Here is an 18,665-nt window from a genome sequence, read left to right as displayed (position 1 = left end):
TGTGAGTGTTGGCCCTGCTGAGGTGGGTGACCCCCATCTGAATTTTGCAGAGGCTGCAGCCATCTCAGTGTGGCCACTTTGAGGTGAAACTGTGAGCAAATGTCCTTTCCAAGGGGGATGAAGAGGACTGGGGAGGATTTGGCTCTTGTGCTGGCTTTGTTTCTGATGGCTGGCTTCCTTCTATAAATACACGTGTGTGTATATACATATATTACGTGTTTGTGTGTGCACATGGAAATCAAAACACAAGCCTGTGGTGCTGTCTGGCCTGAGGTGTGGCCCCTCTGTGGGGTGAGCCCTGGGGATGCTCAGTGCTGCAGATGCTCTGTGCTGCATCACAGCTGCCCAGCAGCACTGCCAGCTGCATTTGTGGTCCTGCTCTCCCAGCTGGCATGCATGCAGCCAGGCTGGGGTGAATTATTTTATTGCTGCCTGTTTCAGGGCAGGGCTTGGTGCCAGGTATCTGCCCAGGGTTTTCCATGCTTTGGACTGCACTGGATGTGTTTGTGGTGACAGTCATATGGTGGCCCTGGACTGGGTGACCCCAGGGCAAGGTGCTACTTGAGTGCAGCCCCAGGTGTTTGGGTGCCCTGTGGTTTAAAGAGTGTGCCAGTGGAGGAGCTGCCCTGCCTTAGCTGCACTGTGACCTCTCCATGGCTCTTGGAGGCTGTGTGACAGCAGGGAAATGCCCTCTGGCTGCTGCTCCCATGGGCAGGGAGCAGTGCAGGGCCGCCTGCACCGTGGTGGGCTTGAGCCCTGCTTTAGTTCAAAGTTCAGGAACCCATATCACTGAATCCCAAAGAAAGCAGACAAACTAACCATTTGTGCTGTTTTATTTTTATTAATAATCGCTGATGGTTTTTACTGGACAAAACCACCACTGGTGTCAGGTCACTAGGACGAGATGTTGCTGCTGCAGTATATTTAGGAGCAGAAATCTCTGAGGAGCTCTGCAGAGTGTCATCTCTCAGCTTGCCCCAGCTCTGCCTCACTTTGCTCTCATTCCAACTTCTGATTTGCAGTTCCCTACGTTAATTTGGGAATCTCCTGTTGGGCTTTCTAGCCCTGGTTTGTGGCAGCAGCTCGACCTCTAGTTCTCTCACCCACTTCCTGAAATAGAAGCAGTGAATCATAGAAATGCACCAAGAAAGCAAGTTCCCTGTCGTGCTCTCTCATCCTGGCAGGAGATGCTGTGGTTGGCATCCCCACACTGCACCAATCTCCCCCTGTCACCTTCCCCATCTTCCCTGTTCCTTCTCTCCTTGGCACATCACTGACACATGAATTTGGTGTTGGTCTCCTTGCCAGGCAGCCACTGTGTTGTTCCTGAGGGCTCAGCCTCATGGGAGCAGTGTCTTGGTGACAGCTGTGCCAGTTTCTTGGGGTGGGAAACCACTCTCTGGTTTCATTCAGGAAACCCCAATGCCTACAGCTGCTGGGCTGTGGCTTTCTGGGCTAACCAGTGGGTTTATGCTCACAGTGCCACTTGGTCCCACATCAATGTGGTTTGGGGCTAATAAGCTCTGATCTGGGGTGCTTGTCTTTATTTTCTTACCAACAAGCTCAGAAAAATGAAGATTCTGAGTAGTGTGAGTGTCTTCTGGGAGTGCCCTTGCCCTGACAGTGTTGTCGCCACCTATTCTTTGTTGGGAGACTCCCAGTGTTGGACAAGGTGGTAGGAATGGGTGATTAGGACCATGGGGATGATTTCCAGGGTGGTGCTTTTGTTGCTTCCACACCTATGGAGCTTTGTGGCATCTGGATTTGGTCTCAGTGCTGCTCACGTGCCATTGTCCCAGTGTCCCTTGAGACTGTTGCCTTGGAGGTGGATGCGTTGGGAAGTCAAAGACAGCAGGGTGAGGAGCATTGTGGGCAGAGGCAGATGTGCAGAGAGGGTTTGGAAGTGGTGCAGAAGCTTTGCCCAACATATCTGGGGCTGCAGGGGTGGCCAGGGCTGGGCTTGCCCTGAAAAAGGGAGAGAGGAATCTTGTGTATGTTGGGAGTTGGAGAAGGGGAAAAAAGTTTCTCTGGCTCTGTGGCTTGGGAGGGGAGCAGCAGAAGTGAGGGATGCTGTATGGAATGTTGGGGTAGCTGTATGGCTCAGTGCTGGCTCAGTGATGGTGCAGCCCACCAAGGTTTGCATGTGGCCTAGCTGGTGGGTCCCACAGCCCTGCCAAGGGCAGGATGCTGAGGGTGGGGCAGCGTTCAGCCCTGCTGATATGGCAGCTGGCTGCCCTCTGACACCCTGCCCTGCCAGGGCTGGGATCTGGCAGAGCTGCCAGTCACCGCGGGCCATGTTTCCTACCTGTGCCACTCCCTGCTGGGGATCCTCTTGGAGGTTATCCTGGGCTGAGTCAGAGATGGGTGATAAGGAGAGAGGGAGAGGCTCTCCTTCTCCTCCACTCCCTTCTGGAGTGGCTTATCTGCATTGGCTGGGAAACGGAGCTGGTGCCCCAGCCATGGGCCTTGGTCCCACCTGGGGAGGATGGATTGGGATGGATTGTGATGGTGGGATGGGCTGTGTGCTGGCCACGGGGGTTTACACAACCCCAGGTTAGTCTAGGGGTGCTTGTGCCTGTATGGGGAGGGTGGATGGAGAAGACAGCGATGGGGTATCATGGAGGGGCTGCTGAACTGACGCAGAGAGCAGCGTGTGCACTGGTTTTCTGTGACCATCTCCTCCCTGCTGCTGGGATGCAAAGGTCACCCTGCTGTGGGGTATTTGGCTGGCTCCCCACTGCTTTGCTGCTCCCTGTTGGTGAGCCCCAGCTGTGGCACAGCAGCAGGCAGAGCATTCTAGCCCCACTGCGTGTACCCCCTTGTCCCTCTGGAGCCTCTCAAACCAACTGTCCCATGTCTGGACCTGTGTTTTCTAGTGCATAGAAATGCCAGAAGGACGGGCTTGTCCTTGCCATGCCCGTGTGTTCCCTCCAACCCCTCCTGCCCATGCCCCTCCTGGCAGGCAGGTGGCAGGATAGTGGGCAACATGCCAGGGCTCTTGGCTCTCTCAACTCCTTTAAAAAGGTGCTTTTGAGATCCCCCTCTGTGTAGGGGCTTGGGCTGTGCTTGCTGCTAGCTGGGATTTTGCATCCATTCCCAACACTGCCGTGGAGTGGGACTGGGGCAGCAGGTCGGGGTCTCTTCTGCCTGCTAGAAAAATGTGAAGCAGCAGAGTCTTCTGGGTGGGGTGGAACATGCTTGAGACTGCAGGAAAGCCTCCTAACCCCACTTTTCTTGTCTTTCTCCCTCTAGGGTTGACTGGACTGGCCACGCCCACGATGCCCTGAATGCGGAGTGCAGAGGAAGCAGAGGAGAGTGTTTCCCATTAGCTCCTCCTCCCTCCCCCATCCCTTTAGTTTGGATTTGTTTCTATTTATTTTGTGGCTGGGTTTGGGCATGGCCTTGGCTGGATGTGAGGCTGCTGCAATGTGGCTCCTTTGGCTCAAGCACCACTTGTCCATCCACATTTGGACCTTGCTGCTCTTGGGGAGCACCTGGCTACCGCTGGCGGAAGGCAGCCCCAAATCTCCCTTTAGGACTTTCCCGGTTACAGACTGGAGCTTGACACACTTGGTGGTCCATAACAAAACCGGGGAGGTCTACGTGGGGGCTGTCAATCGGATCTACAAGCTCTCCAATAACCTCACGCTCCTGAGGACCCACGTGACGGGGCCCGTGGAGGACAATGAGAAGTGTTACCCTCCGCCCAGCGTCCAGTCCTGCCCGCACGGGCTGGTCACGACCAACAACGTGAACAAACTGCTGCTGGTGGACTACTCGGGGAACCGGCTGATTGCCTGCGGCAGTGCCTCCCAGGGGATTTGCCAGTTCCTGCGGCTGGACGACCTCTTCAAGCTGGGCGAGCCCCACCACCGCAAGGAGCACTACCTCTCCAGCGTCAACGAGTCGGGCACCATGTCCGGTGTCATCATCGAGGTGCTGAACGGGCAGAACAAGCTCTTCATTGGGACGCCCATTGATGGCAAGTCGGAGTACTTCCCCACTCTGTCCAGCCGCAAGCTGATGGCCAACGAGGAGAACGCAGAGATGTTTGGCTTTGTCTACCAGGATGAGTTTGTCTCCTCGCAGCTCAAAATCCCCTCGGATACACTCTCCAAGTTCCCCACCTTTGACATCTACTACATCTACAGCTTCAGCAGCGAGCAGTTTGTTTACTACCTGACCCTGCAGCTGGACACCCAGCTGACCTCTCCTGACTCCACTGGGGAGCAGTTTTTCACCTCCAAGATCGTCCGCCTCTGTGTGGATGACCCCAAGTTCTACTCCTATGTGGAATTCCCCATTGGCTGCGTGCAGGACGGCATCGAGTACCGGCTGATCCAGGATGCCTACCTGACCAAGCCTGGCAAGGCTTTGGCCAAGTACCTGGGCATCTCAGAGCAGGAGGATATCCTCTTCACCATCTTCTCCCAGGGCCAGAAAAATAGGGTTAAACCTCCCAAAGAGTCTGTGCTCTGCCTCTTCACATTGAAGAAGATCAAGGATAAGATCAAGGAGCGTATCCAGTCATGCTACAGAGGGGAAGGGAAACTCTCCCTGCCCTGGCTCTTGAATAAGGAGTTGGGCTGCATCAACTCGGTGAGTTTCTACCTGTCTTTACTCAAGCCAGACTGTTTCTGGTGGTGTTCTCTAGCTGGACCTTTCCCAGTGATTTGACCTGAGCTGTGTTTTCCCTGTGGATATGGGCAGTGTCAGTGAGCTGGGGCTGGGAGGGGGGTATGCTCAGGCCATCTGCTGCAGCTCTGCTGTGGAGTCCCTTGCAGATGGCATGTGTGGGTTTGTGGGTGTTGTGTCACCTGGGGCTTGGCAGTGGCCAAGCAGGAGGTGTTGGAAGCAGCAGGATGTGCAGGACAGGAGCACTGACCTGATGGAGGGAGGTGGGGAGGCTCGTGGTTCCAGCAGAAATTGGTCAGATGTTCAGCAGGGAGGGACCACATCCTCTCCATGGGGTGCTGGGAGGGCACAAGGCACTGTCAGTGGGGTAGCTTTTGAGAGTGACCAGTGCAAACTGCCATCCAGCGGTGCAGGAGGCGAGTGCTGCTATCCTGGAACAGTGATTCCCAGCTGAGGGAGCCCTCCCCTCTGTCCCCAGAGAGGTGTTTTCCTGCCTGGTTCCCACCTGGGTGCCTCTGCTCCCTGCTGGTGTCTCAGCTGCTCAGCGTGGGACCTCTGAGTCCTGGTGGGCAGGAGACCTCCCGGCTTGGCTCTTGGGTTTGTTTTCTCATTGAACTGTTACTGTTACTGCATTTATTTCTGGGCAATGTTACAAACCAGTAGTAGGTGCTGGAGACTACGACTCCAGGTGATGGAGAGGTCATAGGCTGGATAGTCCCTGCGTAGGGTCAGATGTGGGGCTGGGGCAGGCTTGGGCTGCTGGTGTGTGTGTTTGGGAGGGTCTGGTGGAGGTCCTGACCCACCTGCTATCACCCACCTCCCCCAGGTCTGGCTTGTTGGTGTTCAGCACCCATCAGCAAGCCCCCAGGCATGCTCAAGCAGAGCTTTGGGTGCAGGCAGGTTGTTGGGGGGGTCCCTGTGGAGCAGCCCTGCCCTCTCTCCCACCGTCCTCACTGCACCCTGAAGGAGACAGCTAACAGCTGCCTGACAAAGTAAAGGGTTTGCTGTCAAGAGCGCTGGGCTCACAAATCAGATTTTGGCTTTGAACTAATTCAATTTTGCTGGAAAATGATGAAATCGTTACACGGCTGCCTGTTGGGCCGTGCAGCTGCTGGCTCTGCCGTGGAGCTGCTCAGTGCTGCCTTCTGTGCTCCTGGCTCACCTCTCCAGTGCCCCACATCCCCGGGTTTGGGGAGGCTGCTCTGCCCCCCTGCACTCCAGAGATGGTTTTAAACTCTGATGGTTGTAGGATTGCTGCCTGGGAGTGAGTGGATCTCAAGGTACTTTCTGGGTCCTGCAGATATGGCTCTTGTGGGGTGGAAGGATGTGTGCTGTGATGGGGAGGCTCCTGCTTTTGTGTGAGTTGGGCTGGGGAGTGACACCCTCCTCCAGGAGAACCAGGTGGTGTTTTCTGTCCCAGTCCTTCTCCAGCTGCTGGGCAGAGTGGGGCAGGACATGAGTGGATGATAAGTCAAGCCCTCAGATCCTTGCTGTGTTGAGCACAGGCAAAACCAGACCACTGGAAGTATGTAGCCTCTCTCTGGCAGGAATTTTGGTGCCCCTAATAAAATAAAGCCACCTCTGGGGTGGGTCATGGCAGTCATGGTGTGTCACCATCTCTTGGTGGTGAGGACAGGCCAGAAAATAAAGGACATGCTGTTTTTTTAATTTTTAAGGGGGCAAAATGTAATTGCTCAGGTCAGTGGTTGCTTGGGATTTACACCCCATCCATATGGAAATGTGCAAGGAGCTCTCTTGCTCTGCTCCTTCATGGCAGTAAGGGGCTGAGGCTGGCCCAAGCTGGAGGAGGTTTTGTCAGCACTGCACTCCCAGACCTCAAGCTGTGCAGGACCAATGGATACTCATCCTCAGTGCTGCAGGGTAGCTCTGATTCTCCAGAGCTGGTGCTGGAGCTGGGAGGAGAGGCTACCAGGTTTGGCAGATAGCTCAGGAGATGTTAGTGATTCCTCTCCAGTGCTGGTGAGTGGACTGAATTCCTGCTTCCCATTTCTCTCTCCCTCCTTCTGGGATCCAGAAGTGGAAGTGGGAAGGGAGCTGGCTCTGTAAGGAGACTCCTCACACTGGTGTGAGACCCAAGACCTGAGCATAGACTTCCAAATGCAGCAGAGGCACCTTGTGGAAGCACCCAGGCCATTTCCCTGTGCCAGCCCCACTGCCTAAACTGCCCCTGAACCTCTCCAGAGGCTTTGCTGCTCCCAGGTTTCACTCAGAGGGGTTTGGTGTTGTGTAGCCTGGCTCTTTCCTTCCCCTGTACAGAGCAGGGCTGGGATGTCTTTGTGCCTGGGGCCAGGTATGCTCCTGTTCCCAAACTCGGGGGAGCAAGGACTGGTGTAGCAGGGCTGGGAAAGGGCACTGGGCTGCAGCTGGAGTGCAGATGTTGCAGCAGGGAGTTATTTAGAGTTCCTGGAGCCCTTGACTCCTGGGCTGGCAGCGTGGGCAGAGCCAGTGCCTGGAGCCAGTGGGATGTGGCATCAGCTTTCCCTGGGCTACCCCAGGGAGAAAATGAGTTTTGACTCCTCAGTAAGGCTTGCTGCCCAGCTTGCTGGCACAGGACAATGGCTGGTGACAAACTGGCTGAAAGTGGGCCAGGATAAGCCAAATCCTTTCCGGGGCAGCCAGAGAAATGCAGGTGGTAACAAACTGTACCACACTCGGATTATTCCTGAGCAGCGATTAATGCACAAAAAGCCTGGCATCCCAGCCTGGCACTCAGTACCAGCCTCCTGTAACCTCCCTGGCTCTTTGCATCCCTCCACATCCTCCATCACAGCCCCTGGAGGTGCACAGGGGGAAGAGGGTGAGCCTATAATGGTGTTAACTGGCGAATTACTGGCTAATTAATAATGCTGAGTGATGCGAGCCTTGTCGTGCTGTCTGCTCCCTCATTGCTTTCGTAAGTGGGCTTGAAGAGAGGCAATGAGACAAGGCATATCAGGAGACACCCGCTCCTGCTCGCTGTGGGCCTGCCTTCCCCCTCCTTCAGGTCCCTTTCCCCAGGAAATCCGAATTTCCTGACCCTGTTTTGGGGAGGAAAAAACAGTGGTGGGAGAGAGAAGACTGCTGTGCTGTGCAAATAGCTGCCCTGGGGTGTCTGAGCCAGGGGCAACTGAGAGGGGTGCCAAAGAAAAGCATGGAAATTAAAACAAAAGCTAAAAATAATTTAATAAAAACCCCCACACCCCCAAAAGAAACACTGCAACCCCCCTTGCAAGAGGCTGAAGGCTGTGGTCCCTGCAAAAACCCATGTATGTAAATGCGAGAGTGGGCAGATCCCGATGCCTCCTGCTGATCCCAGTGTCTCCTGCAGATCCCAGCATCCGCAGGCTCAAACGCTGCAAGGTCACTGTCTCCCACGTGCCGTGGTGTGTGTCTGTCCCTGCCAGCACCGGCTGGGGCACAGCTGTCCCTCTGTCCATCCTGCCCTCTGTCCCTCTGCCTTGCCTCTCCCTGCAGCCCGCATCTGCCAGGGATGTCGGTGGGTTCCACAACCCCGGCACTGCCGCCCTTGGCCCGACCTCTGCGCCGCCTGCGCTTCCCTAACGAGGCAGTTTGCTGTTAATGAGCTAATTGTCGGCGTAATTATTTATCGAGGTGCTGTCGGCATGGCGGCGGCGGGAGTTCCTCGGTCCCAGAGCGCAGCTGTATTTGTCATTTCCCAGAGAGTATGTTGAGACAAAGCAGAGAGCAGTAAACACCATAAACATCTCTCCTCTTGCATATTCAGCAGCCGTGGGGTTGGGGAAGCTGCAGATTGAGCTCAGAGAGAGCAGAACCTGCACCCAGGGGTGCCAGGGCTTGAATACCTTTGTGGCATTGCCCTGATCCCTTCTGCTGCTGCAGATGGCTGGGTGGGAGATGCTGGGGTTTATTTGGGCTGTGGGGGACAGAATCTTTTCCCCAGCAAAGCAGCTGAGAAATCCCAGGTATTTGGATGGGAGCTGTGTATCGGCTGGAGCATTGCTCGCATCTCACTCTGTGATTAGGAAGATAATTTTCTAGGATCTGCTGTTTTAAAATTCCTATTCTCGTAATGCAGAGGAGGATGTTTAGTGTGTGTTGGCCAATGGATAGGAAAGGGCAAGGGTGGCATTCAGAGGATGAGTGGAGAGCTTGTGATTTCCCCTTCCCTCTTTTTTTTGTGGTTGCAGAGACATGCAGTGCCCATGTTCCTGTTTTGGGGATCCCCATGTCTGTCATGATTGGCTGTAAGAGTTTCCCTAGTTCAGGGAAGCGTGAGCAACAGTCAGGCAGGGAAGGAGTTGATCTTTGTACATTAACTCAACACCCAAAACCAGAAGTTAGAGTAAATGAGGGGGAATCCCCAGAGTGTCGGATGGGCTGAGTGTGACTGCTCCTTCCCTTTTGGAAGGCTGACACAGCACTGAATTCCTGCTGCAGTAGGGATTGGCCCTGGAGCTGGAATGGTGGCACGGTGGGGAGGGCGAGCAGCCCTGCCATGGCTGTGGGAGGCCGATGCCATTGAAGCTGCAAGTGTATTGTGCTGGGGCACAGAAAAGTGGTGTGTTTTCTCACCCCCACATGGATGCCTGTTGGTGGGAGCCAGTCTGGGCTGATCCTCACTTCCCAGGCAGAATTACAGAGCTCTGTACTGCCCTTGCGTACGTGGAGCTTGGGAGCTCGGCATTTTCCCATATGCTCTGTGCACATGCGGTATGGATTTAAAACCCCTTGGGGACTGGCATGCATTTGGAGCCTGCTGCTTGCCAAAAAACCTCTCTCCCCTTTAAATTCAAAATTATATAAGGAGCCTTGTGAAGCGGAAGAATCCCGTGACCGGAGCAGGCTGTCTCCCTGTCAGCCATGCCTGCCTTGCCTCTTTACCCTCCTGCATCCAGGCCCGGTGCCACCCTTGGGGATTTGGCAAAGCCCTTCGCTGCCTGGGACAGAGCAGGGATTTTGCTGGTGCTGTGTGAGCACGTGAGGCTGTGGCCTCGTGTGGGAACACCGGGAGGCCCATGTGCCCCCCAGGCCAGACAGCTGTGGCCAGGGTCTGTTGTTCTGCTCAGCAGGTCAGGTGAGGATCCTCGAGGTAGGGGTGAATGTTGTGGATCTGGTCCTGGTCCACTCCCCTGCCTGCATCTCATCTTTCACAGAGGGTATCCCTTTGTCTTTGCCTTGCCCATCATCACACTGTCCTTGAAGGAAGTCTATGCTCTCACAACCCTGAGAGTGGATAGAGGCCAGTGCAGCCCTGCTTCTGCCTTTCCCCAGGCAGAGGGGAAACTTGCAAGAGCTTCTCCCATATCTGTGGGTTTGATCTGAACTGAGGAGGCAGCTGGCTGAGCCAGGCCCTTGTCTGGGGCAAGGCAGCATGGAAAAAATGTGGGGATTTCCCAAAGACGTTCCTGCGGGAGGAGGAACAGGGCTGGCAGGTGGGTAGTGTGTTTGCTGGAGGCTTTGCTATGTGAAGGGAAGCTCTTCCAGGAGCCCTGACTTGTTTGCCTTGGCATGGCCTTGTCTGGGAAGTGTTTTTTCTTTGGGGGAAGGCTGGGGTGCAGGATTCAGCCCCTCCTGCCTCGCTGCCAAGCTGATTTTTTTTTGAAGCTAGTGCTGGGATGAGGAGGAGAGGAATGTGTGTGTGCTGGGGAGCTTGTGCTGGCATCCCACGTGTCTGAGATGGCACTGGCGGGGATGGAGGGGGGAGCAGGGATGCTCCTCTGGCTCCTGCTGTGTTTGTACGTGCTGCTCTGTAGGATGCAGGGGACAGAGAGCCTGTTCAAATGTAGAGAGGGCCTGCATGCAGTGCATCTGTCCCAATGCCTTACATCAGCCTGTAGGGAATGTTAGGGAAATGGCAACCCATGCCTTCCCTTGGCTGGTGAGGTGGGATGGCTGCAGCAGGAGGCTGCCAAAGGTGCTGTAGCTGGGGGGTGAAGGTAGGAGGTGGCTGATTGCCATCTGTGGGGTCCAATGTGTTGAGGCATTGGCAAAAAGCTCAACTCTCCTCTGCTTTCTTCTGACAGCCGCTGCAGATCGACGACAACTTCTGTGGCCAGGATTTTAACCAGCCCCTGGGAGGGACTGTCACCATCGAGGGGACCCCTCTGTTTGTGGATAAGGAGGATGGCATGACCTCGGTGGCTGCCTATGACTACAGAGGACAAACTGTTGTCTTTGCGGGCACACGGAGCGGGAAGATCAAAAAGGTAGGAAAGCCCTCAGTGGTGCTGATGGGGAGGGGTGACCTCTTGCCCTTTGTGGGGTACTGGTTGGGCTGGGCCTCCATAATAAAGTGATATATTTGGGGTAATGTGCAAAGGGCCCATGAGGGGAAATTTCCTCTTGCTTCTCTCTGCCAACTGAATTTACAAAGCCTCTGCCCTCTTGGAAGGGTTATGACAAAAGGAAGGTGAGTCCTCACTGGTGGTTGTTCAGAGCCCATCCTGTCATGCCTTGGGGGCAGGTGGGCTTGCCCTGGAGCTGCCAGGGGTCAAGTTCTGTCCATCTGGATCCTCTGTCCATCTGGCCTTGTCATTGACCTGGGCAGGGTGGGCAGAGGTGGGTGTGATGGCTCCAGCCTGGAGAGGGGGAGCCTTCACTTCCTGCACCCTGCCTGGGCACAAAAGGCTGCTTGTGGCAATTAGCAAATAGCTCCATGCGTGCCTTTCTCTGCCTGCATCTCCACAGGGCACGGATTTCCTGTTATCATAACATCATGCCTGTAATTACAGCTGTACATGCCCTGTGTAAACATAGCTTCCATTAACACATCCTCAGCCAGGGAGAGGCCATGTGGAGGTCTTGGTAGGGTCCCTGATATGGACCAGAGCTTGGCTGGGGGGCTTGGCCCATCTCTCTGTAACTTTTAAGGTGCTTCAGCACTCTGTTTTGGGCACAGCATTCTGCATTTTTGCTACATCTCCTGATCTGTGGCGGCCAGGGTGCCCTGCAGGAGGCAGGGTGGTTTCCCTGGCAGGAATCTGGAGCAGGATGCTGTTGTGTAGTCCCCATATATCCTACTCACTCTGCCCCTGTTCCCCTGACCCCTGACAGACCTGCCTGTGCCCCTGCCTATTAGCAGCGCTTTTGGGGCATGGGCAGCACACGTTGGGGTGGGGGGCATGATGGAGGGGGCCTCTCTAGCCCCACACCTTCTGCTTGTCTTTCTGCAGTCCTTGGAGGGTGCACAGCAGCGGCAGGGCTGTCGGGATGGAGGCAGCTCGTCCTCCCTTCCGGATCAATGAGGGATCCAGAGGGACTGGTGTCATGTTGCTGCAGGCTTCTCCTGCTCTGGGTTCCAGATGGGAGCTTTTAGATGGAGATGGGAAGGGAGGAGCATGTGGGAGGAGGGTTCAAAAAGTCACAGGGGCTGTGTTACACCTCTAGTTCCACAGTTACCTAGAGGGGCTGGTGGTTGGTTTTTAGATGGCAAATTGTATTTTTCTTCTTTTTCTTCTTTCTTATCTTTTTTTAAAATTTTTCCCCTGGTCTTTGCACCTTCAGAGCCATTTGGAAGGGGTCAACTAGTGTGGGTGCCTGGTTGGTGTGTGGGCTGCATGCTGCAGCCATGACTGCAGCTAGAACTTGATGCCCAGGTGTGGTTTGAGTGTCCTGCCTCCCTGCAGGGCTTTCTCAAGCTTTGTTTTTCCTAGTTTTGAACGTGGTGCCCCAAAGAGCTGGTGGGGCTCTCTGGCCCTGCAGGGCATGAGGACATGGAGCTGATGAGACTCAAGAGGTGGCTCTCAGTCCTGTCTCAGTGCTGGAATGCTGGGTAGGTTTATAGGCTTATCCTGCCTGGAGCCCCCAGATCCCCTGGTGTTGCAGAGCTCTCTAATGGCAGCCTGGGAGCACTTTGCAGGCTCCAAGTCCTGCAGCACGAGGTGCTCTCCTTGTCCCTGCAGTGACCTTGAGGTGGGCAGCCCAGCCCTCCTTCCTGCGGCAGGGGCTGCCTGGCAAAGCGCTGCCTCAGCAGCTACCTGATCCTGCTGCCTGGCTGCCAGGGCTGGAGGCAGGGGAGGAGGCTGAGGAGGGGCTGCTGACCTGTCTTTGAGTGGAACCAGCGTGTCCCCAGCCAGCGGATGCGATACCTGGCAGGGGTTCAGCAGAGTGTAGCCAAGGTGGCTCCTCCAGGCAGAGAGGATGTGTGTGGGAGGGTGCAACCTTCAGCAGTGGTTGCAATCCCTCTGCTTTTAAACTCTTGGTGCTCCCCACCGTCCCCTTGGCAAACACCCACCCTAGGCTTGGTGCAGCCTGCTGTCCCCCCCGCCCTTTGCAGAAGCCCTGGCATCTCCTCTGGGAGAGGAAGGGCTGCACTGACAGCTGGGGGCCTCCCTCCCCACCCCCAGGAGCCCTGTAATGGATGCTGCTCTGCTGAGGGGCACCGATCCCGCCATCTGGGCCGGGGTAAGGTCAGGCCAGAGTCACTGCTGTGTCTGGCTTTTCCTTGGATGGCAGCTCCCATGCCCAGCATTTGTCCAGACTGTTGCATGCAGACAGAGCCTCCCTTTGTCCCCCCAAAAAGCCACACGAGCCTGTGGCTGCCCTGCAGCCTCTCCCCAGCCCTGCCACCAACAGTTGCTGTCGGGAGGGCAGGGTGCTGGGCAGCACCTGCTGCCACCACAGCTGCAGGGAGACCCCGACTTTGGGGGGGGGGGGGGGTGGAAGGATCTTGCAGGCAATGTCAGATTTGCAAAACTGTCTGTGGGACAGGGGCTGTGGGCTGGGATGGGCACCAGGGGGATGGAGGTCACAATCCCTGGGGTGCTGAGCGAGTTGCAGCAGCAGAACCCGTGGCAGCTCAGTCTCAGCTTGTCCTACAGCATTACTGGGCAGGCAGTTATCTTTGGCTGATCCCAAGTTATGTGGAGAGGCCAGGCTTGGAAAGCCCTTGGTCCCACGTGCTTGCTGTCCTCCGTGCCAGCAGTCATGGGACTGGGGCACTCAGGGAATTCCAGCCATGCCCAGGTGAACAATGCAGGGATGGGTTCCAACACTGCTGCAGCTGGCACTGAACCACTTCCTCTGTACTCCTGACCTGGCAGGGACCTGGCCTTGCACCCTATAGTCTGGGAGTGCTGTGGATGGGGAAGTGACATGGGGACGTGAGCTATGAGCATGCTGCTGCAGGAATATCAGGGGGTGTTTTTGAAAGGGAAATGAAGCTTGTGTCCTAATGCTTGGGTTTTTCCTGGAAACCACCTGTCCTCAATTGGCAATGTTTTTATTGGGCGGTTATAATTTTCCCAGGTTGTCTTTTGTATTTTTTGGGTGGATAGGAAGCTGTGTGTGTGATTGCAGTGGGAGTGCTCAGTCATGTGCTGGAAAGGCATGTTTGACACTGCACCTATGTCAGCTCTTGAGATGGGTATGCCAAAGACTTGATTTTGGGTGTGCTTGAAGTGTTATATAGAGAGAGGGAAGAAGGGTGGTACTGAAGGGGGTGTGCTGAGGATGGTGCAACCCCCTCCCAGTGACTGCCCTGTGCTGGGAGCTGGAGCAGTGGGACATTCTGGGAGGTGCAGTACAGACCCGGCTGCCCTCCTTCACTGCCATCTGCTCCTCGTTATGCAAACACGGCACTGCCTTGGGGCTCTGCTGAGCTCAGTGTAGCCCTTGTGGGTTGACCCAGTTTTGGGTGCTGTCTGGTTATTTTTGGGGGGATGAGCTGAGTTCCTCTCTCAGAGCAGCCAGTGGCTCCCTGCCCACAGCTGTCCCTGGCTGCTGCAGAACAGGGAGACTGTGAGCTGTGCCTCCTGCCACAGCCCTACAGGAGATACCCAGCACCAGGGGGGATCCAGGCACTGGAGATCCCTAAGGCAGGTGTGGTTACAGGACAGTGCAGCCAGTGCATCCCAGCCAGGGTAGCTTCGGACTGCACATCCCTCACAGCCAGCTGAGCTCTCATTTTTGAGGATTATCTCTCTCCCCTGTCACCACTGCAATCCCTGTAGCTCTGTCCTGGAACTGGCTGGCCTTGGGCATGAACACATCGTGTCTCCCTTGGGAATCTGCTCCCCCCTGGGGCTTGTGCTTGCCACGGCTTGTTTATTCTCTCCCACAGAAAGCACAGCTGAACTGGGCCTGTGTCTGGCTGCTTTGATTTCACTTTTTTGATATAATAATACTAATAATACTACTAATAAGAAACTCTTCACACTAAGTGGGTTATCCCTATCCCTAAAAGCAGGACATAGTGCTCCTCTTGTGGCCTGGAGAGGGTTGAGGGGCTCCCCTGCAGCTCCCTGTCTTGTGGGTAGGGAGATGATGGTGCTTTGGGGGAGCAAATTTGGCCACCTATGGAGACACCCCCCTTGAATTCTCTAAAAGCTTTGGATTAAGGATGTCTCAGTGTGTTCACAACCCTTGGTGTGTCTGGACAGAAAATAGGTGCTGTGGGGAGAGGGAGTTGCTGACCAGGGCCTTTTTGGGATTTCCCTGTTGCCTGCTGGCTCCCTTCTATCACAAAAGCCCCCATGTGTTGGCGTCCTGAGTATGATGCATGACCTGTTCATGGTCCATGTGAGCTGGGAGAAGAAGTCATCAGGCTCCCTGCCCATCCTGCCCATCCCTGTCCCCACAGATCCTTTGGCATCACCCTCTGCTTGGTGCTCAGGGGAAGCAGCTCTGGCTGAAAAGGGGCCCTTTGTGTCTCGCGCGTGAAATCCGGCTCCCGGCGTGCGCGGCAAGGCTTGGCCCGCCTTGTGACCCTGCTGCTGGCTACCCTACTTACTGCCTGTGCCTTGGCTGGCTTTGCTCTTGGGGTGTGTGTGGGGGGACACAGGACACATTTGGGGCATGAACCCTGCCCTGGCCCTGGCAGTGTCAGCCGGTGACCCTTGGGGACTCCCCCAGGCATCGACCCCTGCGCAGCCCCTGGAAATGCTCTCCTGCCCGTGCTGCTGCCTCTTCCCAGCTGGCTGCCCAGCACAAGGGCCTTTTGTTCTTCCTGCCTCTTCCCTGTGCCCTGTCCTGCTCCATCCCCACCCCATGCTCTGGAGACCCACAGCCCCCTCCCCACACGCTTACAGCCCCCGTGGGTGCTGGTGCTGGGCCCCGTGAGGGAGCTGCGCTCCTCGGAGCATGCGCCCACGCCTCTCCCCAATCAATGGCAATAATTTTATTGGCATGACAAGGTAGCCGACGGTTGCCAAAGTGAATCCATCAAATACCTCTTGGCGGCTCCCCGCCCCCTCGAGAGCTCTCGCTGGAGTCGTTAAGCTGTTTTAATCAAGGTGGAGGCTGGAGAGCAGGCGTGTTAAGTGGATGGGGTGGTGGGGAGGGGGCGGCGGAGCCTTCCCGTTGTCCCCTTGCTCGTGGCAGGGAGCGCTCGGCGTCACCCCAGTGCTGCTCTGCAGGAAGGGGCCCCGCTCGCCGGCGTTGGGCTTTGTTGTGCCCGCCCGGCTCTGAACAGGATGTCTCATTGTTGGAGGAAACAATTAGAAATTCATCGTGAACCGCTGGCCTCTGGGATCTGCCGGGGCGGCGAGGCCGTGGCTCCAGGCAGCTGCCAGCTTTGTCCTGGGGTGACTCCTGGAGGGGAATGCCGCTGGGGTCCCTGCTCCTGCCTCGTGCAGGATGGATGGGGATGAACATTTCCAGGCTGCTGGCACTCCTAGGGATGCTCCAGCATCCTCATACAGCCTTGGGAAAGGAGAGAAGATGTCAGGGGACTCACTACCCTCAAAGCCTGCTCCCCTCACCCTCTGTGCCCCCAGGCTTTTTGACTCACAAGCCACAGCTCTCTCTCTTCTTCCTCTCCATCTGCTCTGCTCTCAGTGCAAAGCCAGCAGGTGAGTGAGGCCTGGGATTCTGGCTCCAGGCCAGCCAGGAGGCAGCAGCAGCCGCCAGCCCTGCCCCAACCTTTGCTGCCGAAAGTGCTGACGGTGCACGTCTCGCCTGTGCCTGGCGCCGGGCGCCCGCAGGCAGCCGTGGGCCTCACCCCCATCCATCAGCCCACTCCTGTGCCTCACCCCCATCCATCAGCCCCCATGGCAGCACAGTGGCTGCTGCACTTCACCCCTGTCAGGCAAGGTGACTTTTGGGCAGCAGCGCTTTGTGAAAGCCAGAGGATGCTCGGGGATGGAGGTGGATCCCAAAGACCTTGTGTCTTCCAAAGGGCTACCAGGTGTAAACCTGGCTTCTGTAATTGCTCTGCGAAGGGGTTTGGGGGCAAAACACTGCTTGGCAGCCCCTTGGGACAAAGTCAGTGCTGCCCTGCAGGGTATGCTCAGGAGCTGGCAGGTGCCAGTCGAACGTGGCAGCATCACCTTCACATCTGGTCCTTGCAGACCATCCTGTGCCTGGCAGGGGCTGCCCTCCTGGAAGTATTGTGGAAATAAGGCTGGGAAAGGAAAAAGCAAGAGCCTGAGGGGTTTGTGGCTGTGTGCCTCGCTGCTCCTGCCCCTGTTGTTGCAGGGCTGTGTAAGGCATTGGTGGCCATGGCTTTGCAGTGCTGGGAGAACAAGGCACATGAGGGATCTTTGGGGTCATTGATGGGGATGCTGAGCCCCCATAAATGTTTGGGTCACACTCATTGGGTGCTGTTATTGGGAAAAGGGGTGTGTTGGCTGGCTGGGGGCATGCAGTGCCAGCAGTGAGCAGTGGATTTTCCTTCCTAGCTGGTTGGTGTGGTTGCTGAAGCGTGAAGCTGCTGAGCATTTTCTTCTGCACCTCTCTGCTGCTGAAGGCAGGGCTGTGGCCCCTGTCTGTGACCTCTATTCTGCTGGGAAGAGCGGGAGCACGACTCTTGCTTTGGACTGTGCCTCCTGCTGGGGACCTCTGTGGTGGCCCCAAAGGGAGGGGCAGGGGGAAAAGCCACCCCATTAAAATGGAAATGAGCTGGGAGGGCCCAGCTCTGTTGGATCCCTCCTGTTGGAGCCATTGTGCCTATTCACTGGCTAACTTTCACAAACACTGACTAATTTTGCCTTTTCAGGTGGGAGAATGGCCCCTACCTCCCACCAAAGGCAGCAAGGGAGGATGGCTTGGCTCATCTGGAAGGCAGCGCTTTGGGAGGCAGGGACTGTCGGTATGCCTGGTGAGAAGGGGCAGTTCTGGTGTCCTGCTTCCCCTTTGTGCAGGCCCATTAACCCAGATTTAATGGTGCCTGAGGAATTTGCCCTCAGCCCCTGGCCTGCTGGAGGAGGGAGGATGTGTGCTTAGCAGGAACTCAGGCAGCTCCAGCGTTGTCTGGGTCTCTGCGTGCTCCAGCCCTGCCTCAGGTAGAGACATGACCGTGGGGAAGGTCAGACATCTCCGTGAGCTGATCTCCCTGCTTTTCCCTTCTGGGCTGGGAGGAAAATCCATCAGATCGAGAGCAAGGTGGAGGTGTGGTATGGCACTTGGGGATGCAGGATGTGGACTTCAGCTGCCCCTTAGTGGCTGCTGGATCCTGTAATCCATCTCTGAGACTTTGATACATGACTGGTCATTTGTCTCCAAGTCCAGGTGGGGATGGTGTCAGTCCCAGGCTGCTTGGAAGAGCTGCTGTTTGGTCTCTTGTCCCCTGCCCTGGTTAATTAATTACAGGCTTTCCTGAAGTGGAACAGGAGAAAGGATGCTAATGGCAGGTTGGTGCTGATGGGGAAGGCAGCAGAAAGGTGCCCCATGGGGTTGGCATTGTGGGGTGAAGTAGGAATAGAGGAGCTGGGGTGGGTGCTGTGTGGTGGTGAGGGTGCAGACCCCTGGGACAGCATCCCTGTTTCTCTCTGGCTCTTTCCCTGGGTGACCTGTGCTACCAGAGCTGATCCTGGCACCTCCCTGCTCTTTGTGTACCCGTGGACCAGCTGCCAGCACGAAACCTCCCTGTGGCAGTGAGAGCAATTGTCTACATGGGAAGCAAGTGGGAAAGTTTTATTTAATGGATGCTTAGTTCTTTTAATGCCATTTAGCAGCTGGAGAGAGGGAAGAGAGGCAGTGCTGTGTGACAAGCCAGCTCTCTGCAGACGGAGAATGGGCTGAAGTAGTGGGGAGCATCCCTACAGTCTGGCAGAGAAAGGGAGGATAATGTGATAGTGCTTTAATTTGTCCATGCTTTGTGCTCTTGAGGG

At 56.0% G+C, this 18,665-nt stretch overlaps 1 protein-coding gene across 1 annotated transcript in view; it reads left to right on the top strand.

Moving 5' to 3' along the window:
• PLXNA1 (plexin A1) overlaps positions 1–18,665 on the top strand; it is a 115,541-nt gene that overhangs the window by 10,325 nt on the left and 86,551 nt on the right. The window contains exons 2-3 of the mRNA XM_066558382.1: positions 3,253–4,599; positions 10,641–10,823. Coding sequence (XP_066414479.1) covers positions 3,397–4,599; positions 10,641–10,823 — 1,386 coding nt within the window. The 5' untranslated portion in view covers positions 3,253–3,396. The remainder of the gene's footprint in view (positions 1–3,252; positions 4,600–10,640; positions 10,824–18,665) is intronic.

Source organism: Molothrus aeneus, chromosome 12 (assembly GCF_037042795.1).
Source record: "Molothrus aeneus isolate 106 chromosome 12, BPBGC_Maene_1.0, whole genome shotgun sequence".
Taxonomy (NCBI): domain Eukaryota; kingdom Metazoa; phylum Chordata; class Aves; order Passeriformes; family Icteridae; genus Molothrus; species Molothrus aeneus.
The sequence above is the reverse complement of the archived record's forward strand: the minus strand, read 5'-3'. Positions and strand labels throughout refer to the sequence as shown.